The sequence below is a fragment of the Narcine bancroftii genome, unplaced genomic scaffold, assembly GCF_036971445.1.
Source record: "Narcine bancroftii isolate sNarBan1 unplaced genomic scaffold, sNarBan1.hap1 Scaffold_154, whole genome shotgun sequence".
Taxonomy (NCBI): Eukaryota; Metazoa; Chordata; class Chondrichthyes; order Torpediniformes; family Narcinidae; genus Narcine; species Narcine bancroftii.
Window position 1 is genome coordinate 37,047 of NW_027211889.1, and position 27,141 is coordinate 64,187.

The 27,141-nt window shown below is 41.5% G+C and overlaps 1 protein-coding gene across 2 annotated transcripts; it reads left to right on the forward strand.

The window, feature by feature from the left end:
* The first annotated feature begins 453 nt into the window (after positions 1–453).
* LOC138750497 (microtubule-actin cross-linking factor 1-like) lies at positions 454–26,745 on the forward strand. 2 transcript variants are annotated; one of them, XM_069912566.1, is made up of 8 exons: positions 454–824; positions 10,113–10,322; positions 14,509–14,737; positions 14,952–15,268; positions 16,129–16,296; positions 18,922–19,045; positions 20,551–20,646; positions 25,504–26,745. In XM_069912566.1, exons 1-8 carry the CDS (start codon positions 627–629, stop codon positions 25,509–25,511), a joined length of 1,350 nt encoding a protein of 449 aa, XP_069768667.1. In that variant the 5' UTR covers positions 454–626; the 3' UTR covers positions 25,512–26,745. The 2 variants fall into 2 exon arrangements, with proteins under 2 accessions (XP_069768667.1, XP_069768668.1); XM_069912567.1 differs by lacking the exon at positions 20,551–20,646.
* Positions 26,746–27,141: the final 396 nt, after the last annotated feature.

The window sequence follows — 27,141 nt, forward strand, 5'->3', positions numbered from 1 at the left end:
ACAGCAAGAGTGAGTTGAGGAGGGGAGTGAATTTGTCCAATTTGCAATAACATTCACCACGTGTCATTTTTCTTACAGACAGGCCAGAATGGGGTGTTTTTGGGGGGCACGGCGGGTCTTATCACAGTCCCTCATAGAGGAGGGTATCAATCACTTCCCCGATCTCCTTATAGCCCCCTGGCACCCGATCCAGGTGGGTGCAGACTACCTGGGAGGGAGGGGCAATGACAAGAGGAGTCCACCTGGCTGCCCCGACAACAATGGTTGGCGGGAGACCCTCAAATATAAACTGCCCCTTGAGTACATTCATTCCGAGAATGTGGGGGGGTTGGGGTCTCATTGTGACATCATAGCGAGAGAGTAAATATTGGGAGATTGCCATGGTTTCACTTGTCTTTCTGTATTATTGTGTAACAATAAACCCATTGATGACATCACACAGCCAGCAAACCCAGTTGCTGAGACTGCAGTCGTGTTCATTGTGAGGGTTGAACGTGGTGCGAGCGCGTGGCACAGTCTTTGCCGAATACCAGGGCTTTTTGGCCAAGTGAGGCTCACGGTGGTGACGTATTTGAATTACTACATCACACGTCACTGGAAACACCTCGCGTGTGACTTGCAGGAGAATGGGCAATGCCTTGTGCTGTCTACGAGTGGCACGAGTGGCTGGGGAAGAGGAGCAGAGTAGGAGATCCCTCACTCCTCGGAAAAGAATGACGTGCAACTGCTGCAAGAAGATCAGAGGCAGGTGGTTTCATTCCCGAGTTGCTGCGGAGGAATCGTCAGACTTCAATGTCGACCGCAGGGAAGAAAACACGCAGCAGGTACTCTCGGTCACGTGTGAACCCTTCTATGAGGCAATGTCGAAATGAACATAAGTTGTACTGTGTGCACAAGGTTCATTACTCACGTAAACATCAGACACTCATCCTATAAGGAGAGTTTGGTGTTTCGCAGCTAATTATCTCCAATTCAGTGTTAGTAAATCATTTATGCTTTGTCTTATCTTTTTCCAAAGCATCTACAGATTGGGTGCTTCATTTATTCTGAAACTTAAACAAGGTCTTCAACAAGTGAATCCTACTTGGAATTTATACATTCCTACTTAATAAATGGGTCCAGATAGTCTTATTTTTGTAAATTAAAATGAAAAACATTCTCTTTCCTTTCACAGCACAAAGGATCCCCAAGGTTTAAAGTGTAAATGATAAAACTGGAATTACTGGATATTTCAATAAGAACAGAAAAGGCTGGAAACTCCCAGCAAGTCAGGAGGTGACCAACCTGCTGACTATTTCCAACATTTTCTGTTGTTACATTTGAAGTATAATTATTTTTAATATTTCTTCTGGGAACAATTGGCTGTCAAAGGCAGGAATTAAATACTCTTTATTGTTTTGGGGTAGGGAGAGTTTAGTGCTTTTTTTAGGAAGGAATATATGGGTTGGCACAACATCAAGGGCTGAAGGGCCTGTACTATGCTGCAGTGTTCTATGTTCTGTGTTTCTGCCGTGGTGATTTAAGAGTAAATATTAACCAAGGACCCCCAGAAGAATGTGCCCTTTCCTTTGGTTTCTGCCCTGGAATGAGATGAGATGAGAGACTGGAGTCCTGGTTTTGTGGCTGAAATCAAAACAAGAGTGTTCTTCGTAAAGATGCACCAAGAATCTGTGGTTTGCCTTTCATCAAATTCAAGTCAGAAACCTCAGCCTTGAGTGTATAGGTGTGAAATCTGAATGTCTCTGGGGATTGACCCTGTGCCATGTGTTCATTTGCAATGCCTTGGGCCAATCCTGAAAGGTGTTTTGCCTTGCTTTTTCCAGATACTTTTGTTCTGTTCACTGCCATGGTTCACATGACGCAGTGGATTTGAAAATAGTCATTAAGTTTTAACTGTGATTTTTACCTTCAAGACCACATGCTTGTTCTTGGTAAAATGTTTTTATTGAGTTGGAAGGTTGGAACAGTGTGGTGCATTATCAGGATATAAGGTTAATTGGGATAAGAGTGAAATGATGCTTTTGACAAGAATGGATTATGCAAACTGCAGAGATATTGTTACATTTAAGTGGTTGGATAAAATTAAGTATTTCGGGATAAATGTAGATGATAATTATAATCATTTATATGAGTTGAATTATAGACCATTATTACATTAAATTAAATAAGATTTAAATAGGTGGAAAGATTTACCGATAACTTTAATAGGGCGCTGTGTTGGCACAGTCTCTCATGGTGTATAACGCCACATGGCGGAGCAGCCATGGGAAGATGGCGCTGTCAAGGTTTTCTCCCTGCCTCAATTCACCTGCCCAGCGCACGCCTGGGGCAGCGATTCTGATATCACAATGCACGAGGTGACTGAGCTTAGGCTGCCCTTAAGAGGGCGCGGGCTGAATTTGAATAAAAACATCATTAATGGCTTTCAATGTGGTGGCTGAGTCTTTCTTGGTTGTGTCCAGCACGACAGTGTTTTAAAATGAATTTTTTCCCCCGTATTCAGTATTTTTGTCAATCAATTACATGTGGGATTCCTAAAAGGTTTTAAGGATTTCCATGTGCTGGGAAGATCTTTATTATGAAAAGGTAAATAGGCAAGAGTATCTATACAAAAATTGACTTGGAGTTTTATAATTACCACATTTTCAGGATTATTATGAAGCGGCACAATTCAAGTTTATTAATAGAATGGTTGGATCACAACAATCTTTACGTTGGGCTAAAATCCAAATGGCTCAGCTTCATGAACAAAGAATGCAACAGTTTATTTATAAATGGAATGCTCAACTTTTCCAAAATTATCCTTTACCGGTGTTAAAACATTTCATGGAAATATGGTATCGGACCAACGTTGCTATTGGTGCTGAGGGCAAAATTTCGGCTAAAACCCTTTGTATTAAAATAAGCTTTGTATTAAAATAAATCACGTATTCCTGAATATTTGGGAAAAGAAAGGTATTATCTTGGCCGAAGATTGTTATGAAGCTGGAAATTTTGTTTCATATCAGTGATAGAATGAAAAAATGGATCAGGTCCATGCTTAATAACTTTGTTACTAGATAATTCTGGACACAGTTTGAGATTACCTAGAAGGATGAGATTTGAATGTTTAATTATTGAAGGAGGGGAAATGGGATTGATTACACAAATGTATGCTTTATTACAAAATAAGATGCCTAAGTCGGATATTTATAAAGTGAGAAGTAAAAGGAAGGAGGATCTGTCGGTTTTAATTTCTCAGGATGATTGGATGACATTATGTGAGGACAGTGTGACTAAGCCAGTAAACGTTATATAAAGATTCGTTCATTATAATTTTATTCATCAACTTTACTTAACACCTGAGAAGTTGAAGAGGTATAGATTTATCTCTTTGGATATGTGTTTTCAATGTGGAGAATAGATAGGGTCTTTTTTACATTCAGTATGGTTATGTGATCAGGTGAAACCCTTTCTGAATGGAATTATGGAACTTTTGCAGGGGTTGTTTAAATTTAAGCTTTCATTAGAGCCGTTAGTATTTTTATTGGGACATATGAAGTAAAATGGAGTTTGGAAATGAAATTGGATACATTTCAAATTGCATTTATTCAGTTGGAATAGGCAGTAGCGAGAAAATGTAAAGCTATAACCTGGAAAGATGAAATTGAATTAAGTATTCAGAGATGGCAAATGGACTTGCAATCATGTATTCCATTGGAAAAGATAACTTACAATTTACGCCATCCGTCTACCATTTTTGTTAATGTGCGGGTCCCTCTGTGAAGTGTATGGGTCTAAATATGTCATGGTTGATTGGTGACATCAAACCCGACTATGATGGTTTGTTTCTTTAGTTTGAGGTTGTAGAGGATGGGAGGGAGCTAAGAGAGGGGGTGGGAGGGGGGTATATATGGGGGAAATTTTTGTATGTTAATATGATGTATTTTATTGTGGATTTTGAATTTGATTTTAAATAAAGTATACAAAAAGAAGGTTACTTTGTAGACCACATGCTAATAGTTCCTTTCATTGTTGTTCAATAACATCTGATCCTTTCCTGCTTCTAAACTGTATTTCTGTGAAATCTCCACACAGCGGCTTCTCTGTGCATTTCCGGCACTACCTGATCCAATGCACTAATTGATAAGGTGGTGTCTGCAACCTATCTTAAGCAAGGCTGAGACGACCACAGATCGCTAGTGATTGTTGTTTACTTTCAAGCAAAGTTGGCTCGGCCAAGGGTTCTTCTCAGATCTCTGAATGTGCAGTGTGACAAGAGTTTTAGAGGTAGCTTGGAATGAATTACTCGAGCAGCTTCCACACACACACATTTGAAAAGCCAGAATTTTAGCAGGATTATTGCATCCTGCTTTTTGCAAAGGAGCAACAAAGTATCCACATACAGCTTGCCTAGGAGAGCATGTGGCGTTAGCAGGCAGAGTTAGAACAGCTTTGCTCTCAGAGAGGGAGGGAGTGAGAGAGAAGGAGTCAGTGAAATCTGTTCCAGAGGGACAAGCTGCCAAACTTTGGAAGGCTGCCTGGTCAAAGGAGAAGACTGGTGGTCTGAAAGATGACCTGAAAGAAAAAGGATCATCCGGAGAACCCTGAAGGGGGAAAGTTCTGTCAGAAAGACTAATTAAGAAGAAATCAGTTGCAGATGCTCTGGAAATGGAATCTCTCTCTCTGAAAACCAGCAAGAGCCCTTCTGAGTGGTAACCATTTGTCTGTTAAACACCAAAGCTTGGTGAACTTTGTTAATGCTAATGTATGAGCACTGTTGCAAGAATTGCCTGCAACCAGGACTGTGATCCAAAGAACTTTTCTAATCTTCAATACACATTACACTCACCTGCACTTAGTATTTGAGGGCGGATTAAGTGGGTTAGGTAGGTTAAGTAATAAGTTAAAGTTCAATTCTGTTTTCATGTTCAAATAAAATTCTAAACTACTTTTGTTTAAATAACCCTGTGTTGTCGTGCATATCTATTGCTACTGGTTTTTGGGGTCATTTTTGTTAATGTGCGGGTCCCTTTAGGATTTGAACATTGCAGTTTCATGATTTATTAGTTGATTGGGATGTTTTTGCAGGCTATTTTTACAAGCTAACAGAAAGCTTGTGTCTGGAAAAACTGCAGCAATGGATGTTGATACATTTTTGTTACAACCATCACCTGCAGAACTGCAGAAGGTGAGAAAATAGGAACTGATGGCTATTTCTGAGGCATTGAAAATTGTTGAAGTTAAACATTGGATGAGAAAAGTACAAATGTAGAGGATTATAATAGTGAAATATTACATGTGAAGGAAAATTTGTTGAGGAAGACTCACAAAAGGACATTCCAGAATAATAGGCATTTTCAGAGAGCTCATGTGGACCAGATTAATAAACCTGTTCATAAGGTTAGGATGGAGCAGGATAGTAGGGCTGAAATAAAGTCTGGAGAAAATGTTCAGTAAAAAGATGAAGGAAAGGTAGGAAAGGACAGAACTTCTGTATTTATATGCCATTTGTGTAAGAAAGCTGGTCGTGTGACTGTCTAGTCTTGAAACAGAAAAGGTAAAAACAGGTTTAACCAGAACCATGTATACAGAAACAGTGGAATTTAAGGAGAGCAGAGGTGCATAACCTGATCAGTAGGTCATGGATGTTTTCAAGCCTTTTGTGTCAGAGGGCTTTGTCTCAGGTTCCAGTTAACATTCTTAGAGATACTGAGGCTGCTCAGTCATTGTTGTTAGAAACCGTTTTAACTGTGGATCAAAGGACAGACACAGAGGAGACAACTTTGATTAAAGGTGTTCGAGATGAGGTAGGGTCAATATTGCTTCACAAGGTTGTGCTAAATTCAGAATTAGTCAAAGGAACTGTTGTAGTAGGAGTTACCCATGCAAGGTGTCTCGTTTTTGCTGGGGAATGATTTGTCAGAGAATAAAGTTGGGTCAGTTTTAAGATTGACAAATTGGCCTAGTAAGGATGTGGTTAGAGAGGATGGTGAGATATATCCTGCATGTGCGGTAACTAGGTCTGTGACTAAGAAAATGATGACAGCTGAAGATGATCCAGTTGGGGGAGTCACGTGATGGAGTAGTGGCCGGTCAGGGAATTCCAGCCCTCTCCGGAAAAGTTTAAAAAAAACACACAAAACACAAAGGTACAAGATTAAAATTTAAAACAAAGTAAAAATAAAGGTGAGAAGAAAATGGCAGCGAAGAGAGAAAAGTCGAAAACAACGGGAAGAAGAGAAGAAGAAAGAACGTCGGAAGAAGAAGGTGAAGGCCTTACCTGTCCGAGGAGGCCCGCCGCGGAGAGAGAAGCCCGCTCCCTCTGGTCAGTGGAAGTCCCGGGCTCGGGACTACAAAAATGGCTCGCAGAGCCGAGTAAAAGTGCGCAACCGCGCAAGAAAAAAAACACACTGACGGGAGGGGGAAACAGCTGCGGAGTCGATCTCCACAGCTGAGAGAGACACCTGCAGCACAGCAGCTGGTGCAGAACAGAGACAATAATGACAACAAGAAAGAAGAAGGTAAAAAGAAAAGAAGGAAACAACAGATGGTCAATCCAGAGGAAGAAGAAGAAGAAGAACAGAAAGAAGTGGAAGAAGAAGAGAAAGGCAAGACAATGGATGTATCTTTTTTCAAAGAATATATGGAATCAGTGAAAGAATGGCAATTACAAGAATTTAATGAGATAAAAAGAAGAATTAAGAATGCAGAAGAAAAAATGAATAAAATAGAAATGGTCATATCAGAGATAGGAAAAAGAGTGGAGAATGTGGAAGAACGAGAAATAATCGTAGAAATGGAAGTAGAGGACAAAAGAGAAATTAGAAGAATCTAATAAAAAAGTTAAAGAGGCACACGAGCTGTAAGCTCAGAAGACAGATATAATGGAAAACTACATTAGAAGAAATAATATAAAGATAGTGGGCCTTAAGGAAGATGAAGAAGGCAAGAATATGAGAGAATTTATAAAAGATTGGATCCCCAGGGTCCTAGGAAGACCAGAATTACAGGAAGAAATTGAAATAGAGAGGGCACATAGAACATTAGCCCCGAAACCACAACCGCAGCAAAAACCAAGATCCATTTTAGTAAAATTTTTAAGATATACAAGAGAAAATATATTGGAGAAAGCAATGAAGAAAATAAGAGAAGACAAAAAGCCACTGGAATACAAAGGTCAAAAAATTTTTTTCTATCCAGACATAAGTTTTGATCTCCTGAAGAAGAGGAAGGAGTTCAATACAGCAAAAACGATCTTATGGAAAAAAGGATATAAATTTATGTTAAAGTACCCAGCGGTACTTAAAATAGTTATTCCAGGGCAACAAAACAGACTATTCTCGGATCCAGAGGAAGCACGAAAATTTGCAGAACAACTACAAAACAAGCAGAGAGATGAAGACATGTAATGAGAGTAAAAATGACCACGAACTATATGTATGTGTGTATATGGGTATATGTATGTATATATTTTATATATATATATATATATATATATATATATGTAGATGTGTATGTATGTGTGTGTATACATGAATGTATACGTATTTAGAGGAAAATATATAGAGTATAGATAAGAATTAATAAGGGAATGAAAGGGAATAGAGGGAATAAGGAGGGAATTAAAAGAGTGACCTTTGTTACATATGAAAATTGAAATCTTTTCCGGGGGGGGCTGGGTGGGGATGAGTTACGGTCACTGCAAAATCAGTTGACATTTGCGAGTGAATTCGCAAATCCAAATGGAGAGGGGAGATGTGTTTGCCCAACAAGGGATAAAGGGCAACGCAGGAGGGGGAGGGGAGAATGGGGTTAAAGAAGTTTTAAGTAGGAGAATAAGGAAAATGTTTGATGTTTTAGAAATGTTGTCTTATAAAGTGTTCAAAACAAGAAAACAGAAATGGATAAGAAGGAAAGGTGATGATGGAGAAACGGAAAGGGAAGATAAACAAAGTTTGAAATGGCTACGTTGAACTATATGACTTTAAATATTAACGGAATACATAACCAAATCAAAAGGAAGAAACTGCTAAATTTACTGAAAAAAGAAAAAATTGATATAACATTTGTGCAAGAAACACATTTAACTGAATTGGAGCACAAGAAATTAAAGAGAGATTGGGTAGGACATGTAACAGCAGCGTCGTATAATTCAAAAGCAAGAGGAGTAGCTATATTAATCAGTAAAAATGTACCAATTAAAATAGAAGAGGAAATAATAGATCCAGCAGGGAGATATGTAATGATAAAATGTCAGATATATTTGGAGTTTTGGTATCTACTCAATGTATATTCACCTAACGAAGAAGATCAAAAGTTTATGCAAGATATTTTTCTGAAGATAGCAGATACGCAAGGGAACATATTAATAGGAGGGGATTTCAACCTTAATTTGGATTCAAATATGGATAAAACTGGGAAAAAAATTAACAGAAAGAACAAAGTAACCAAATTTATAATTAAATCGATGCAAGAAATGCAACTTTTGGATATATGGAGGAAACAACACCCAAAGGAAAAGGAATATTCATATTATTCGGGTAGACATAAAACATACTCAAGAATAGACCTATTTCTGTTATCAGCTCGTAAGCAAGATAGAGTAAGAAAAACAGAATATAAAGCTAGAATATTATCGGACCATTCACCCTTGATATTGACAACAGAGTTAGAGGACATCCCTCCAAGAATGTATAGATGGAAATTAAACTCCATGCTACTTAAAAGGCAGGATTTTAGAGAATTCATTGAAAGACAAATTAAAATGTACTTTGAAATAAATACGGAATCAGTGAAAGATAAGTTTATACTATGGGATGCAATGAAAGCGTTCATTAGAGGGCAAATAATAAGTTATGTAGCCAAGATGAAGAAGGACTATAATCAGGAAACAGAGCAGTTGGAAAGGGAAATAGTAAATATAGAAAAAGAATTAGCAATGAAGGAAGATACAACTAAAAGAAGAGAATTGGCAGATCAAAAAATAAAATATGAAACACTACAAACATATAAGGTGGAGAAGAACATAATGAAGACAAAACAGAAATATTATGAACTAAGGGAAAAAACGCACAAAATCCTAGCATAGCAGCTTAAGACAGAACAAGCTAAGAAAATTGTATTGGCATCAAGGAAAAAAGACAAACAAATCACATATAATCCAACGGAGATCAATGAAAACTTTAGAGAATTCTATGAACAATTATACCAAACTAAAAACGAAGGGAAAGAAGGCAAAATAGATGAATTTTTAACTAAAATTGAACTACCAAAATCACAAATAGAGGAATAAAATAAATTAACAGAACCATTTGAAATAGTAGAAATACAAGAGATAATAAAAAAAAACTACCAAATAATAAAACACCAGGAGAGGATGAATTCCCAATAGAATTCTATAAAACATTTAAAGATTTATTAATTCCTCCCCTCCTGGAAGTAATCAACCAGATTGACAAAACACAAAACTTACCAGATTCATGTAAAACAGCAATAATTACAGTAATACCAAAGCAAGGGAAAGATCCACTCGCACCAGCATCATATCGACCAATATCATTACTTAACACAGATTATAAGATAATAGCTAAACTATTAGCAAACAGATTAGCAGATTATGTACCTAAAATGGTAAATCTAGACCAAACTGGATTTATTAAAAAAAGACGCACAACAGACAATATTTGTAAATTTATTAACTTAATTCATGCAGTAGAAGGGAGTAAAGCGCCAACAGTAGCAGTTGCTTTAGACGCAGAGAAGGCCTTTGAAATGAAAGGGGAGGGATTAGACGAAGGGGCCCGAGAAATGAAGGCAGTGTTAGGGAGACATGAGCAGGGAAATGATGAAGCGGAATTCCGTCGATGCCCGTGTGTGTGTATAGGAGGCTGGTCTTTAGTATTTTCCATCCTTTTCGTATTGATCCAAGACTGGGCAAGACCACGTGTTGCCCATGTGCATATTCCGATGAAATGGTGTGGAATGGCCCCTGTTTATAAACAGGCATCTTCCACTCAAGTGGTTTCACATCCTCCTCAATCCCAAGGGTTTGCAAATAGATGAGGGAATATGGAATTGCTGCCAGGAAAGTACAACACGTCTTCAAACTAACAGGATTTTGCAATTTGTAGGAAACAACAGAAGGTCACCTACAAAAACATAAGAAGACAGTAGGTGATCTTCTGAAATGGTTGGCAGTCGAGGGTCACTATGGAGTTCATATCACCGAAGACGAATTCTACGCATTAGGTGATGGTTTCCAGATGGAGGAAGAGGACGATGCGATGGGGTCATTTGCTGAGATGGGCGAAAGACTGAATGACCACCAGCAAGGCCTGAAGGTATGAACACTTCCAGGTGTTTTGGATAAGTGTATATTCGAACAATTGTAAAAATATTTTGGATTGGACTTTTCATCAGAACCTCTGATCAGTACAGATTTGATGAAAGGCGACTGACTAAATTTCATTTAAATAATGACTAACACAATTTCCAAATAATGTTGAATTGAATTTTGACGATCTTCTCCCAATCCTATTCAAAGATCTAGCAGATCCTCTTTCTAACTCAGTCCTACTTTCTGTTCTTTGCTCTGGCCCAGTCACGCAAGTGATGAGAGATGACGGGAATATGATTAACTCACTAATGAAGGGGCAGTGATTGACGATGGTCACAGAGGCCCTTCACTAACAATCTCACCATGGCAGCTTCTTAACAAAAACTCTTCACCTCAGTAATGCTGTATTCTCAGATAATGTGGATCTTGATGTTGTAAAGGGAAGAACCTCCTCCCCTATTTTGATAACTCCAGCACCCACTCATGTGATTAACTCTTTATAACCCATTGAATGGGCCATGCAAGCTATTCACAACCAAAAAGGGTTGAGGAAGCATACACCACCGGAATGAATTCTGGCGTAGCAACGTCACTGTTCGTCCACTCAACCAGGCCAGATCCTTGTGCAGATCTAGGGATTGGTTTGGAAAAGAGAGTGAGTAAGGCTACACCCCCTCACTACCACAATTTTCCTGTTGTTGAGGCAACTGTTGGTGACAGCAGGAGCAGAAAGACTCATCCCATGTTTCTCCAGGGGCTCCCTCAATTCTGATGTGTGGTAGCACCATTGTGCTAAATGGGATAGATTCAGAATAAATTGACAGCTGGAATCACAGTGGCCAAAAGGTACGATGGGCCTTTAACATTTTCAGCAGGAAAGTGTTACTTACCATCGTTAGTTCTCCCATTACAACCAAGACAAGTCATCACCATGGTTTAATAGGGAATGCAGATGCACATGAGGTGCCAGACTGATAATCTTACAACACTGGACAGTGGGCAGGCAATGCAGAAAAAAAAATAACATTCCAAAGACAGAATTAACCGCTGATGAAATTTGAGCTCTGTCGTCCTTCCGGCTGGGTCATGAACAGTAAACAGGAAAAGAGGGACCAACGGTCTCCTCATTCTCAGTGGTGGTAGGCCTCAGCTTCTGAATAACAATGTTGGGGTTAAGACACTTTCTAGCATGTTCCATCAGGTTCTTCCGACACCATCACAGAAATCACTTTCACCCTATTTGATTTACTTAGGAACACCAAGTGCAGCAGACAAATAGGACCAGACTCCATCACATTCGAAGTACTGGAGAAGTTCAGTCTAGATTTTTTTGCACCTCTTGTCACAGTTGATCCACTGACATCCTTCTGACAAAGTGACAAATTCTTCAGGTATCTGGTCCATCTACCAAAAGCAGGACAAAGCCATACTTTATTTAATCAGCTGCCCGATGGAAAGTGTGTCGCACACACTGTGACATAAAGTGGCATTGTTCACCAATAACCTGCATAATGGTACTTCAATTGGGTTTTGTCACATGACTCCAGGTCTCCTTCTCACTGTGGTCCTAACATGGACCAGCCACTTTGAGTACTGTGATAACTAAAACAGATCAGAGGCTACCTGTCAAGCAGTAGGTGGCGAACCTTTGCTCCGCACTTGACTGGATGAGCACAATTCCCAAAGGGCCCAAGGACCTCAACAGCAGAGCAAAGCAGTTGGCTTGATTAGCCCTCCATTCATTCTCTCCACTGAGGTAGTCCTGTATTCTATCAACGGAGTGAACGACATCTACTCGACTCCAAGAATATGTCCAAAGAGGAGCCTTCTGACATGGAGAGGGACGTGCATTAGGTCCGTAGGAACATTACTACCTGCTGATTCCCCTCCACACTCCTCTCCCTTCTAACTGGGAAAGATATTGCCGTTCGTTCAGTTTGGGCCCTGGCAGGGACACCTGCATCTTGAAGCACTAATGTGAAAATGATAATTACCCAGAATGTTTTCACTCAAATGGGGATAGATTTTCACGTTTGTCATTCCTTAATATGCAGTGCTCAAGTCAGATTTTCATCGTTAAAAAAGAGCAAAGATCTTTAAACATTTACCAATTGATGTTATCTTCTTTTCGTAAAGCATTGCTTAACATGTATGCAAATTATTGCCCTGTGTGTGCTTGACAGCCTGGTTTGTTTTGGAATAAGGCGACTTGAATAAAGTCTTGTCAAGTCCAAAGGAAGTTGAACCAAATGGTAAAGATAAATACAATAAAGTCACCGTTATGTCTCTGTGTGGGAGGCTTCTTAAATAGCAGAAGTAAAATCTCTTCTGCTATTTGAATCTTGCATCTTCTTAGAGATGCAAGATTCAAATAGCAGAAGAGATTTTACTTATTGATGCCTTCCACCATGCCAGGAAATGTTCATACTCACATAGACATGCACCCCACATTGGTGCACGACATTTACGACAGTGAGACGGGTGTGTTATCTCGTCAGGATCATGTGAACTCTTTTGTAACTTCCTAGGAATACACCCTTCTCACTGTGGTAACCGTCGTGCACTACTGGGGGGCACCTATACATGAGTATGAGTGTGAACAGTTTCCTGAGATGGTGGAAGGCATCAGTAAGTAAACTCCCTTCTGTTATTTGAATCTTGCATCTTTAAGTTATTTAAGAATCCTCCCAGGTAACACGGAGACAGAACATGTTGGCAGTGGTCGGTCTGAGAGAACAAGAATAAAACTATAAAATGGATTGGAAGTGACTGAAATCTGAAGGGGAAGAAGAGAAAAAGTACACCTGGAAATGAATGGCTGGTGCAACAGCAGTTCACCCAGTGATGGACGGGAGGCTGAAGACATGGTTGAATCGTTTAAAACGTTTCAGCAGATGTACAATTTAGCAGTGAAAAGCTATTTTAAAAATGCAACAGCGAGGAGAAGGTTAGTTCTATACATGTCTGGACAGGGGAGCCAGGCCGTGACTTATTTAATAGCTGAGAGCTTACGGGGTGGAGAAAAATGATCCAGAGCAGATATTTGCAAAGGTTGTTTCTCACCTTGAACTCAGCTCTAATCCTAGACTTGAATGCAATGAATTTCAAGGTTTTGTGTAAGAGACTGATGAGACTGTTACTAACTTCCTTACTACACCAAAAATTAATGCTGCAAAATGCAGATGGAAGGATATAGAGGAAAGATTAGCTGATCCACTAATATGCCCATCCTGAAGTGCAAAAGTCTCTTCTAGGGAAGGATAGCTTGAAATTGGCCAAAGACTCTGACACAGCCAGAGTCTTCAAAGCCACGAGGACGCAAATGAAATCCCTATCAATGCAGACCCACCCACAGCAAAGAGAAGGAAGGGTTGATGCTATAAAAAATACAATCAGAAAAGTGCCACCCCCAGGACCTGTAGGAAGGGCAGCGGACAACACCCCTCCGTGACCAAAATGATTGCCCCGCATACGGTTCTGAATGTGGAGCCTACGGCATAGCAAACCACTGGGCGAAGATGTGCAAGTCTGGCGTGAAGGAAACAGTGATACCAGTGAAGAAAAAAGACAAGAAGATCCACCATCTCTTAAAAATGTTGACACACTCATATACATAGACATCCACCCCACAGTTACTTCAGTGAGAAGGGTGCATTCTTACACAGTTACAAACTAGTTCACATTCTCCTGACTAGATCACAGTCACCTCTCGTTAGATTTCACGTGTTCTCTTTTACATCATGAAAGAATATTAAATCCCTGAATTGAAAGTTAAGGATGAGATCATTCAAATGACAAAAGTTTAATGTGCTTAAGTTTAAATAAAAGTAAGTCTGTTTGACAGGGAAGGGACTGTGTACAAATACTGAAGGAGAGGATTTATTTTCTTGTCAGTCAAATTAAATATGGAATATATTCTACTCCATCTCAGCAGGATTCATCCTTTGACACAAGCAAAGAATTGTAGATCAAGGTAGTTGATTAAACCTCCGAAAGCATAAAACCATTTAGATTTCTGGACTTGAAGTATGTTTCCTGTGTGTATTTAAGGGTGTTTTGGTACCCTGATTTTTAATAAATTGGGAAACTTGAATATTTTATTTCAATTGCAAATGCAATAAATAGAAACCTTACCTCCCCCAAGACAACTTGGAGCAATAAAAATGAACCTAGGATTGTTTCTTTTCTAGGAACATCGCCAAAAGTTGTCCCAGAAAGAGCAAGAGTTGGTTTTGGCCATAGAGGCAGCTCAGACTTTCCTGGAACAAAATGTCCAGGACCCTTTGCGAGACGAGGAAGTTGCACTGCAGCAGAACTTGAATGTCTTGATGGAGGAGTACGAATCCGCTTTATCAAGTGCAGATTCTCAATTAAACGTGATTGAGGATCTGCATCTAGAACTGCAGAAGTTCCGAAAAGGTGAGGGAAAGTATTCATTTATTTTCCAGATTACTATAAAATACTATTTACTGAGAGTTAAAAAGAATTCTAAGTAAGACAACTGAAAGCTACATGTGGTTTGGAATAACCCCAACTTGTAATTATTACAGGATCCTGTCAATGTGTCAAAGTCTATATAATCTGGTATTATTTGATCATTTTGATTATTTCACCATTATATTCCTTTAAACAGATAATGATGAATTTGAAACATTAATGATTCATTCAGAAAAGGAACTACAAAAAATAAAAGCTGAGGAATTTGACTCCACGTCATTGACATTCAAACTTAAGAAGCAGAAATTCCTCTTCAATGATCTTCAGTTTCTCAAAGGGGATCTAAGATACCTCAGACGATCTTGGAAAAGTCTCTTCGATGCTGCCTTTCTCTTTGAAATCAGGAATGCAATTGAAAGCTACAAGATCCCAATTGATCCTGATGCCATAAGCCAACGTGTGGAGGAGACGGTTGAAAGCGCCGATGCTCGCTTCAACGCACTTCGATCAGAAGTATGACATATCTCCTTTTTTTTGACTAATAGCATTTAAACTCCAATTTTACTTTAGATCAGTAACATGAGAGCATTTTGATAGACTGAGCAACTTGTGTAAGTTTTAGTCTTATAAGAGTGGCTCTGGAAAAGGTTTGCGGCTGTGATTAATAATACCCATGAAGAACAGGAACAATGATCAAATCTTTCCAGTATTGTGGAGCTCTCTTGGTGGCCAAACTCACTCGAGTTGGACAGAGACCACTGCAGAAAATAAGTCATGAACTCATTTCCTTTTAATAAAATCAAATGTCGAACAGATCATAATTGGTGAAGATTTTCCAGACTGGCCTCCCACGTGCATTTGTCACTGAACACGGTGTAATGTGTCCAATCCACAAAGGTCACCTCGCTGGCTCAGTATGTCCTAAACCCAAGGGTTAGGCTTGAATGGCATAACAGAAATGCAGAGTGTTCGGCTGGAACAAGCCCAGCCCCAAAAGAATTTCTGTCTAATCTTCACTGACACACTAAATTTGTGAAGGTTTTCAATGCTTCTGATATATTCCTGACCATCAGTTTATTTTGAAAGCAAACTCAAAATATTAATTAAAAGATTTATTGACATAACAAGAAAATGGAACAGTACGGCAGGGTAACAGGCATTTCACCTTTGGTGAGGAGTGAACATTGCCTTTTTGTCTGTGACCCTCAAAAAACTTGATGCAGGGAACAAAAAAATGATAGTTGGCATAAGTAATGGACCAGTAATGTATCGCTTGACCCATTTTGGATCGATTGGACACTCGATATTTGATCGCATCACAAAATCGTACATTTTAAAAATCCACATACTCATTCATTTCTTTCACTCTATAGTGCATTGGACTTGGAATCCGTCTTAGCACCAAGGTATTTGAACAATGGCAAGAGAAGGCAGATGAGCTGCGTTTGTGGCTAGAGAGAGTAGAAAGAGAAAGACGAATGGTTCAGCTGGAGGCCATCCCTAATCCAGAAATCTTGCAGCAAGAACTTGAAAATATCATGGTAAATTAAAGTTGTTATTTCATAAATCACTGTGTAATGTTGCTTATTCTAATTTACGAGTAGAATGATGAATGCTTTGAAATAATGATAATGTGCACATCCAATAACAGTGGTTAAGGCCACATGGGAGGTTGTAAGTTTGGCACCTGAAATAGGAAGTTGAGCTCCATTCATTCCAACTTGATCAGGTTTTAATGGGAGCCTGATGAAGATCCAACAGCCAATTTGTTTCCAGATGGTGGGGGCGAGATTGGAAACTGTAACAAAGAAGCCAAACAGTTCTGCTCTCATTGTGTGTCTATTTTCAGTATGGGTTTCCTCAGACCTTATCCATGTTTAATGGGGGCCTAAGAAAATGGTGGCAGAATTTTGGACGACCTCCAAGATTATAACAGCAGAGCAAAAAATCTCAGCAAATCATTAATGGGATCATCAGGTGCAGAGACGATAACTCCATAGATGGGGGTTTCAGGAACAGGTGAAGGGGGGTGGGAGGAAAGTGGTGATTTGGAGCACATTTGGAGGTAAGATTTGTTTGCAAAGTGGCAGAGATTGATTTATTCCAAAGAAGTATTCGAACCATAGAACCTTACAATATTACAGAACAGAAACAGGCCCCTTTGGCCCTTCTTGTCTGTTCCGAACCCTTTTTCTGCCGAGGCCCTCTGACGCACCTAGTCCATAGCCCTCCATACCTCTCCCATCCATGTACCAGTCCAAATTCTTTTCAAATTAAAAATTGAGCCCACAGTCACCACTTCAACGGACAGCTTGTTCCACTCTCCCACCTCTTCACTCTGTGTGAAGACGTTCTCCCTCATGTTCCCCCTAAATTTATCCCCTTCACCCTTATCCCATGTCCTCTGGTTTGTATTTCACTTGCTCTCAGTGGAACAAGCCTACCTATATTTACTCTGTCCTCCACATCATTTTAAATCTCTCTCTCAATTCTTCCCTCATTCTACACTCCAGGGAATAAAATCATAACCTGTTTAACCTTTTCCTACAACTCTGCTCCTGACGTCCAGGCCACATCCAAGTCAATCTCTGCACAATTGCCATCCTTCCTGCAGTTAGGTGATCCAAACTGCACACAATAATCCAAATTGTGTCTCACCAATGAAAATTATACTTTATCCTTTGATTGATCAAGGTCAATGTGCCAAAAGTTCTCTTTGCAACCCTATCCACATGTGACACCATTTTCAGAGAATGAGGTGTCTGTATTCCCAGATCCGTCTGTTCTATCATACTCCTCACTGCCCGACTGGTTACCATGTATGTCCTTTCTTGGCTTGTCCTTCCAAAATGCAACACCTCACACTCATCTGCATTAAATTCCATTTGTCAGCCCATGTTTCCAGCTGGTCCTGATCCCTCTTCAAGCTTTGAAAACCTTCTTTAGTGTCCACAACACCTGCAAGCTTACTCATCCAATTTACCCCATTATCATCCACATAGCCTTCCTGGTTTCTTTCTTGAGGTTTTTTCTTGCATTTTCTATACTCTTCAAGCACCTCATTTGCTCTGTGATGTCTATACCTGCTGCACACCTCTCTTCTTCCAAACCAGATTCCTAAGCCTGCTAATCTTGACAGGAACATGCAAAGTCTGTACTCTCCAAATTTCACCTTTGTAGGTCTTCCACTCACCCCGCACATACTTTTCCAGGTCAACACCTTCTCATTCCTTTCTAATTTCCTCAAATTGGCCTTTCTCCAATTTAAAATCTCAACCCGAGTCCCAGACCTATCCTTTTCTATCATTAACAAAACTAATGGCATCATGTTGACTGGAGTTGATGTTTGAGGAATTGGAATTTGCATCAGAAAGACAAATCAGAAAGTTTTGCTTTATTGAGGTGGAGGGCATTTCTGGTCTTGCAGTCAGAGAAAAATCGGACCATTTATTGCAATAATGGCCTGGGATTGATGGTCATGGAGAAAAGCTGTGGGCCATTAAGTGCTCGAGAGAATAGGAGTTGCAAACGGGTCAGATTGCTGAGGGAGAACACATATTTACCTTTGAAGGATGATGGATTGGGGAGAGGGGTCATCTGGAGTAAAAGTAGACAGGGAGAAAAACGCTAATGCAGAATAACCCTCTGCAGCCAAATCTATGTCCATTAGTGGTGAAAAGCCAAATGAGTTCTTCAGCATTATTTTATCAATGCTGATGTAAATCTAAGCATCAGAACATTTTTAAATATTTTCTTGTGACCTTGATGGTTTGCAAGGGGACTTCAGGGCCGGTCAAGAGATGTAGACAAGATAAAGATGATGAGCTCAACAGCATCAGAAAATGCTCAAACATCAGGCGTATTAAATACCTCGAAGCATTAATGAGTAATGAGTAATGATCAATAGAAAGTTTGATCTGGTTGTTTGAGAAAATTCCAATATCCTGTGGTTATTGGGTCCTTGAAAATGTTCGCCTCCTCACCCCAAAGCAGGCCAGAGAGTTGTTGGTATTTATGATAATTTATAGAATCGCCTTCACAGGCTGTTTATCTCCTTGACCCAAAGACAATATCGAAATTAACCAAGGCATCGGCAAATCTAAGATATACAGAAATAAATATTAATTTTATTGTGAATGAGTCATTGTGTCATTTTGAAATCACAGGTTCTTCAGGGAGAAATTTCTGAACATGAAGATGGTGTCGAAAAGTTACAGGAGGCAGCAAAGTGCCTGCTGAATTTGAGCAATGACGTTGTTCCAAATATAGTCCAGCTTCGAAAGACCACAGGTACCATTTCAACATTTGATGTTTAGATCATAAGGTGGTTCTCTAATTCCAACAAATACAAGTGATGCTTCCAGCTGGTAAATTAGACATTTTCAAATTGTGCAAATTACCAGTGGGGACCCACCAACCTCTTTGAACCATTCTAAAATATTTCTTGCAATTGATTGGATTTCAAATGTTGAATCATCTTTACCTAGCACGTCATAAATAGGCTATCATTTCATAAACAGCTCTGAAAATGACCATTTACTAAAGAACTGTGCACACTTCAATGTTTGAATAAAATGCAGTATTTAAGAAAGTTCAATCGAACTTTCTCCACTGAATTGTGGTCAGTGATTCAGACTCGTAGGCCAGAATCGCAATAGTATTGCAAAATGTGTGTTTATTGAATGAAATTTCTGCTCGAGTGGTGCATCTTAGAAGTGTTGGGTCTTATAAAATTGTTGCATTAAAGGTACTGAATTGAGAACCATATTTGGAGCGTTGGAAATGAAAATGGCGGCAAATGGGAATTCTTGCAGTGAATTCGTTGAAAGTGATGCTCTGCGATTATTTAATAAAGCAGCCAGGCTCCAGTCATGCATACTTGTCCGTGGCTCATCAATTAAAGAGAAGATTGAATGATTGGAAACCAGACAACTTCCAATCATAGAAACAAGACTGGAAATAGGAAACATATGTTAAAATATGCCAGCAAGGCGGTGAAGTCACGAGCTCCATCGAAATGTTAATGTTGCTTTTCTTTTTTCCAGATGCTCTATCAGCTCATTTATTTTTATACATTTTTGTTTCCTTTCCTAAACCTCAGAAATTCTATATTTTCCGTTTGTCTTGTTGATCAGTTATTAATAGAAATAGAGGGTATGTAGAAATGGTAGAAGGTTAAGCAGCGGCCATTTACCAAGTGTGAACATCTGGCAAACATGCAGCCAAGGAAGTGTTTAGGGCTGTGATGTCTCAAAGACCCCCCAATGAGAGGGGATTTCTCATGCTGTGCTGGGAGGGCACTGAAGATCCATGCATCTGAGCACCTGAAGGGCGGGATACAGTTCTGGTGAGAACGGTTGCAGCTGCTCTCAGAGTCTTCTCTATTCAGCAGGGTATTCTTTGTTGTTCCTGCTCCTCCCCGGCCCCAGCTCCCCCCCACTTCACCTGCTCCTCTCGATGAGTAAAAGGCCTTGAAGTCAACATGTTTTCAACAGAGTTGCACAACTGTCCCTCTCTTTCTCTCTCCATTTTCTTTTGCAAATGTCCCTTCCTTTTCACTGTTCTTCATTTCACTTGTCTGCTATTTCACGTTGATTCCCTCCAAACTTTTTTCATTCCTTGCTCACCTTTTCTCTCGTCATCTTCTGTTCTGCATTGCTTTAAATATTACTAAACCCACAGTTCTCTCTCCAAACCAAAAAAATGTGTTTGTTGGGAAGAAAACACCAGAAACATGGTAAATCTTTGAAGACATTTTTAAATGTATGTGTAACAGAACCTTGTGTTCATTTTAGCTACCATCGAACAGAGATTCCAGCGTTTGCGTCAGGAAACATCAGAGCAGAAGAGGACGTTGGAACGGACAAATGTCCAAGTGGAAGATCTTGAAGGTTTACTTTTACCTGGCACTTCTCACCACTGCGATTTTGGAAATGTTTTATTTCTGGATTGATGAAGCAGGATCGTTGACCTAGTTGAGAAACATTGCTATTTTGCACACATAACTGGTCCCTAATAGCAATGCAGGATTGACCAGATGATGTTGATTGCAAGATAAATCTTGGCTGAGACAATTACAGTCCAGATACAGGACATCTCGGCCCCTCGAGTCCACACCGATTTAAGTGGGCTACTCTAGCCCCACTTACCCACTCCCTGTCCATAACCCTCCAATCCCCTCACATCCAGGCAGCTATCCAACTTGTTCTGAAATGACACAGGAAGTTACATCCCAGACCCTGGCACCAATCTGTTTCCTTAATCGTATCCACAGAATCCACAATTTGTCATCCTGACCATCGAATCCCCTATAACTATTACCCTCCTCTTCCTTTCCCTACCCTTTTGGGCAACAGAGGTTGACCTTGTGCCAGAGATACAGCCACTGATTCCTTCCCCAGCCTGAATGCTCCTCAAGGAGGTGTACCATTTGTTGAGTGCTTCAGTCACAGGTGCCCCCTCCTGTATCTGTCTCTTCCCTTTCCCCTCTCCTAACTGGAACCCACTGATCCTCCTCCTGTGGCCCTGTTGAGACCACCTGGCTATAGCTCCTATCTATGATGGCCTCACTCTCACTGACCAGGTCGAGGTCATTGAGCTGCAGCTCCAATTCCCTAACACGGTCCCTGAGATGCTGCAGCTCAGTACACCTAGTGCAATCGTGGATGTCCAGGAGGTCGAAGACTCCAGGACCTTTCACATCTGACACTGAAAAGAGCAAACTGCTCTCACACTCAACCCTTCTCTCTTCCCCCTCACCTTAGAAAGAGAAAATAACAAAAAAAATATAGTCTTACCTTAATCTAGATACACTCGACCTCAGCCTCTACTCGCTGAACCCTCTCGAGCCAAAGCCTCGAAACCCCACTCTTTCACCAGGCCACTACTCACTGGGCCACTCCTCGCTGGCCTCTCCTTTGCGTTTCCCTCCTTTTATCGGCCTTGACCAATTAAACCTGTCACTCTCAACTCGCTCCACCTCCGAACACTGCCCAAACTCTGGTCTCCGCCTCCTCCGACTCACTGCTCGAACCGACTAGGCCCGAGGCCGGGTAAAGAACAGAATTTATTGTACGATAGAATCTTGTATGTTCTTTAAAAACCATATAGGATGTGGTTTAAGGTCTCATCCAAAGCAATTGCATCCACTCATGCAATTTGATTTCACTACTTCCCCAATGTGCCATTTAGAAATGCACAGAATGACGTGGATGTTGCTTCTCTTCACCATCTGAAACAAGTAAATGGGTTCTTACTATTAAAGCTTCTGCCTCGCATGTTCGAAGTTTGAAAAAGATCAAAGCTGGTGCATAGTTTCATGCATCCACAAGTGTATAAAAAATGGGTTGTGGCAAATCATCGGCAATTATCCATGCCTGCTGCATCCAGGCATATTTGAAGATTGGAGCACGACTGCAACGCCATGTCAACTGTGGCGGATTAACTACCACTCCAGGCTGAGCTTTAGTAAAGCCCCCCTAACCTTGCCTCCCTGCCCCACTCTTTGCTGAATCGAATAAAGTGACATTAAGTTACTTTAAATAACATATTAGGGGTCTCCAAAGTGGTCGATATCGACCCTTGGTGAAGGGGTGGGGGGGTGGGTTGGAGAGGCAGCAGCGTGACCCAGATGTGTGGGGGGGGGGGTGAGACAGCAGCACCACTCACGTGGGCAAGGAGGGAGATAGACGGCAGCGCGACTCGGGTGGATTGGAGAATGGTAAATAGAGTCCCCTTGTTTAAAAAAGGTAATAGGGAGAATCTTGGGAATTAGGGTTAGTCTTACATTATTGGTGAGTAAACTAATGGAAGGGATTCTTAAGGATGGGATCTATGAAGATCTGGAGAAATACACTCTACTCAAGGATAGTCAGCATGTCTTTGTGAAGGCAAGCTTGGGCCTCACAAATCTAACTCAGTCTTTGGAGGAGGTTACAAAAGAAATTAATGAGGGTACGGTGATAGATGAGGTCTACGAGGATTTTAGCAAGGCGTCTGAGAAGGTCGGTCACAGGAGACTCCTTCGGAAAGTCCTGAGTCATGGGATGAGCGAAAAATTACCTGCATGAAATAAAAGCTGTCATGTCGGAAGAAAGCAGAGTGTCGTAGTGGAATGAAAGTATTCTGCCTGGAGGTTGGTGCCGCAGGGATCTGTTCTGCGACCCGTGCTCTTTGTGATTTTCATGTCACCTGGATGAAGAGGCGGATGGATAGGTCAGTAAGTTTGCGGATGTCACGGAGGTTGGTTTGGAGGAGTTGTGGATGGAGATGAAGGCTGTTAAAGGTTACAAAATGATGAAGGTGGGATGCAGAGTTAGGCAGAAAAGTGGTGGATGGATTTCAATCCAGATAACTGAGAGTTGATGCATTTTGGAAGGACAAACCAGAAGGCTGAGTCCAGAGTTAATGGTCAGTTACTTAAGAGTGTGGATGAACAGAGGAACCTTGGGTTGCAAATCTACACATTTCTCAAGGTTGCCGCACAGTTTGATAGGAGAGTGAAGAAGGATTATGGTGTGCTGAGATTCCTTCATAGGTGGTTTGAATTCAGGAGTAGAGTTGTCATGTTGCAAATCTATAAATCTTTGGTATGACTCACTTAGAATATTATGTTCAGTTCTGGTCACCTCATTATAGGAAGGAGAGGGGACAGAGGAGATTTACCAGGATGCTGCCTGGATTGGGAAACAATTCTCATGAGGCAAGGTTCACAGAGCTGGAGTGTAGAAGGATTAGAGGAGACTTGATAGAGGTCTACAAGATCTTCGACATCCTCCCGTGAATTCAGGGACCAGAACACTACGTAATATTCCAAATGCGGCGAACCAAAATTTTATACAGCTGTAACTTGACTCACCAACTTTTACACTCAGTTCCCCAAATCATGAAGTCCAGCAGGCTGGATGTTTTTTTACCATCCTCTCCACCATGTTGTCTCTTTCAGGGTGCAGAGAGCGTTCAGCTCAAAATCCTTCTCTCCATCAATGCTAGAAAGGATATATTGTAGACTTTCCCTTGCATTTGACCTCCCCCCCTCCCAAATCCAGCACCTCACTCAGGGGAGGGAGAGGGGAAGAGGAGGGAGAGGGGAAGGAGAGGGAGAGGAAAAGAGAGGGAGGGAGTGTTGTCGAGGAAGGGGGAGGGATATAGTGAGAGGGTGAAGGGAAGAGGAAAAAGAGAGAGAGTGGGGAAGGAGAGGGAGGGAGAGTTGTCAAGGAAGGCGGTGGGATAGAGGGAGAGAGGGTGAGTGGAAGAGGAGGAGAGGGAAAGGGGAAGGAGAGAGGAAGAAATGTCGAGGAAGGGGGGAAGGATACAGGGAGAGTTTGAGGAGAAGGAGAGGAAGTGGAGAAGGAGAGGGAGAGAAAAGGATAGGGAGGAAGAGTTGTAAAGGAAGGGGGAGGAATATAGGGAGAGGGTGAGGGGCATAAGAGAGGGGAAGGAGAGAGAGAAGAATGGAGTGGGAGGTAGACTTGTCGAAGAAGGGGGTGGGTTAGAGGGGAAGAGGAGAGGGAGAGGCAGGGAGAGTTGTCAAAGAAGGGAAGGGATAGGGGAAGTGGAAGAGGAGAAGTCGATGGATAGGGGAAAGAGAGGAAGAGGAAAGAAGAGGGAGGGAGAGTTGTCGAGGAAGGGTAAGGAATATAGGGAGAGGGTGAGGGGAAGGAGAAGGAGAAGGGAAAGAGGATGAGGGATAATTGTCAAGGAAGGCAGAGGGTTATAGGGAGATTGTGAGGGGAAGGGAAGGAGAGGGAGGGAGGGAGAGTTATCGAGGAAGGGGAGGGATATAGGGAGAGAGTGGGGGAGGAGAAGAAGATGGAAAGTGGAAGGAATGGGAGAGGGAGGGAGAGTTGTCGAGGAAGGGGAGGGATAGTGGGAGGGTGAGAAGAAAGAGAGGGAGAGAGGAAGGAGATGGAGAGGGAGGGAAACTTGTCGAGGAATGGGGAAGGATATAGGGAAGAGTGTGAGGGTAAGAGGAGAAGGAGAGCGATAAGAGATGGAGAGGGAGAGGAAAGGAGAGAGGGAGAGTTGGTGAGGAAGGGGGAGCGATATAGGCTGAGGGTGAGGGGAAGAGGAGGAGAGGGAAAGGAGAGGGAGAGGAAAGGAGAGTGAGGGAGAGTTTTCGAGGAAGGGGGAGTAATGGGGTGAGGGTGAGGAGGGGAAGGAGAGGGAGGGGAAGGAGGGGGAAAGGGAGAGGGAGGGAGAGTTGTTGAGGAAGGGATAGGGATTTTGGGAGAGGGTGAGGGGAAGAGGAGGAGAGGGAGAGTTTTTGAGGAATGGGAGGGATATAGGGAGAGAGTGAGGGCAGGAGGAGAGGGAGAGGGGAAGGAGAGGGAGAGGGGAAAGAGGAGGAAAGGGAGGGAAATTTTTTGAGGGGAGGGATTTTGGGAGAGGGTGAGGGGGAGAGGGAGAGGAAAGTAGAGGGAGGGAGAGTTGTTGAGGAAAGGGGAGTGATAGAGGGAGAGGGTGAGGGGAAAAGGAGAGGGAGAGGAAAGGAGAGTTTTTGAGGATGGGGAGGGATATTCGTAGAGAGTGAGAGTTAGAGGGGAAGGAGAGGGAGGGAGAGGGAGGAAGAGTTGTCGACGAAGGGGGAGGGATAGAGGGATAGGGGATTAATGGGTTTCTATTGTCTCTGAATCTTTACGAAAAAGTGAAGATGATTTTGAGCTGAAGACCATTGGTCGTCTTCGCGTGATCTTCCTCAACTCTGTTCATCTCTTCCCTTGAATGACTTTTGTTTCCACTGCTTGTAGATTCGTGAAGCGCAGAAGGGAGGACAACAACTTGTGCTGGAAGTCGAGCTGGTAGCAGGACCAACTGTCAATAAGGCAGCCACACTTGGAAACACAATCAACATGTTCAGGTATTTCTACATCCAGTCCTGGAGAATCTCAACAAAGTTCAAGGAGATTTCTGCCAACACCTAAAAATTCGACAACTCCAAAAAAATGTAGTGAACAGATCCAACCTTTGTACACGTCATTCATCACCCACACCAAAGCCTTTAACTCTGCATCAAGGAAACAACTATAGGACACCCCTTCTAGTATTAGATGAACTGAAATGGAAGTACGGATCCTGAGGCTCTTCAACAAAGGCATATTGGCCACAGTCATGGTCAACATGAGTACTTGGGAGCCTTTTTGCATGAAGTGAAGAGTAAACAAGGATCTGTGTCAGGTCACTCGCCTGAGTGCTACTGGTACCATGTAACCCAGTACTACCTGTCGCATGGTCGAGTGGTCGGCGACTAAACCGGCTCCCCCATCAGGCTTGCCTGGTGAGGAGGGTGGCTAGACACCCTGCAGGATGAAAAACAAGACCTGTCAAAGGGTGGATGAACCATGGACAGAAAGGTCTGGCAAACCATCATCTGAGAGGGAACAGCAACCTTTGAAGCCAGCAGATGTGCAGAAATAGAAGAAGATGAGAGGAGAGGCCGTACCAACCCAAGCCTGATCTGCCATCTGGAACAACCTGTCCTGAATGCAGAAGAACTTTCAAAGGCAAGATTGAACACAGAAGCCACTTGATAGCAACGAGGAGGAGAACTTTCTGACAGACAGCGCAGAATTCAAACTGAGGTCCAGTCCTGACCACTGGCCATGTAAAGGCATTGCCCTAACCACTACATCAACCGTGACACCCTGCTCAGAGAAGCCGGCTGGAATCTCGAGCGTCTGGAGGAATCGATGTGTCAGGCAGCAGTGGGGAGGGGTCGGGGATCAGCGGCGGCAGTGGGGAGGACTCGGGGATCAGCGGCAGTTCCTACCACACCCCCACACACACAAACCCTGACGCACACGCCCCACACACACACACACATACACACTCGATTCTTTGAAAGATTTTATTTAATATTCTCAAATTACATAAAGAAAATCAAATACACATAAAATAACTGTAAACTACATCCCCTCCCCCTTACTAATACAATAAAAACCAAAAAAAGAAAAAAATAACCAAAATAAAGAAAAAAAAAACAACCTCTCCTCCCCCAAAACCTTAGAGAAATGTATCAAATATTCCCTGATTGGTCTGCCAACATTACAACATTGATTTAATTTCTATAGCCATGTGTTTCAAATATAAACACCACATATAAATAAAAAAGAATAATTACTTACATTATATGTTAATTTTTCTAAATATAGACAAGAGTGCAATCCGTTATGCCATCTTTGCAAGTTTATATTCTTCCATGTGACAGCTATATATTTTCTCGCTACTGCTAACCCAAATCTTAACAAAGCCAAATATGGTTTAGGCATTTTGAATCAACAAATGGAACATTAACATAACCCAACAAACATATTTTTGGATCCATTAAATATCCCTTTGAAACAAATCCCTCAAAAATTTTATAATTTCCTCCCAAAAATGCTTAATTT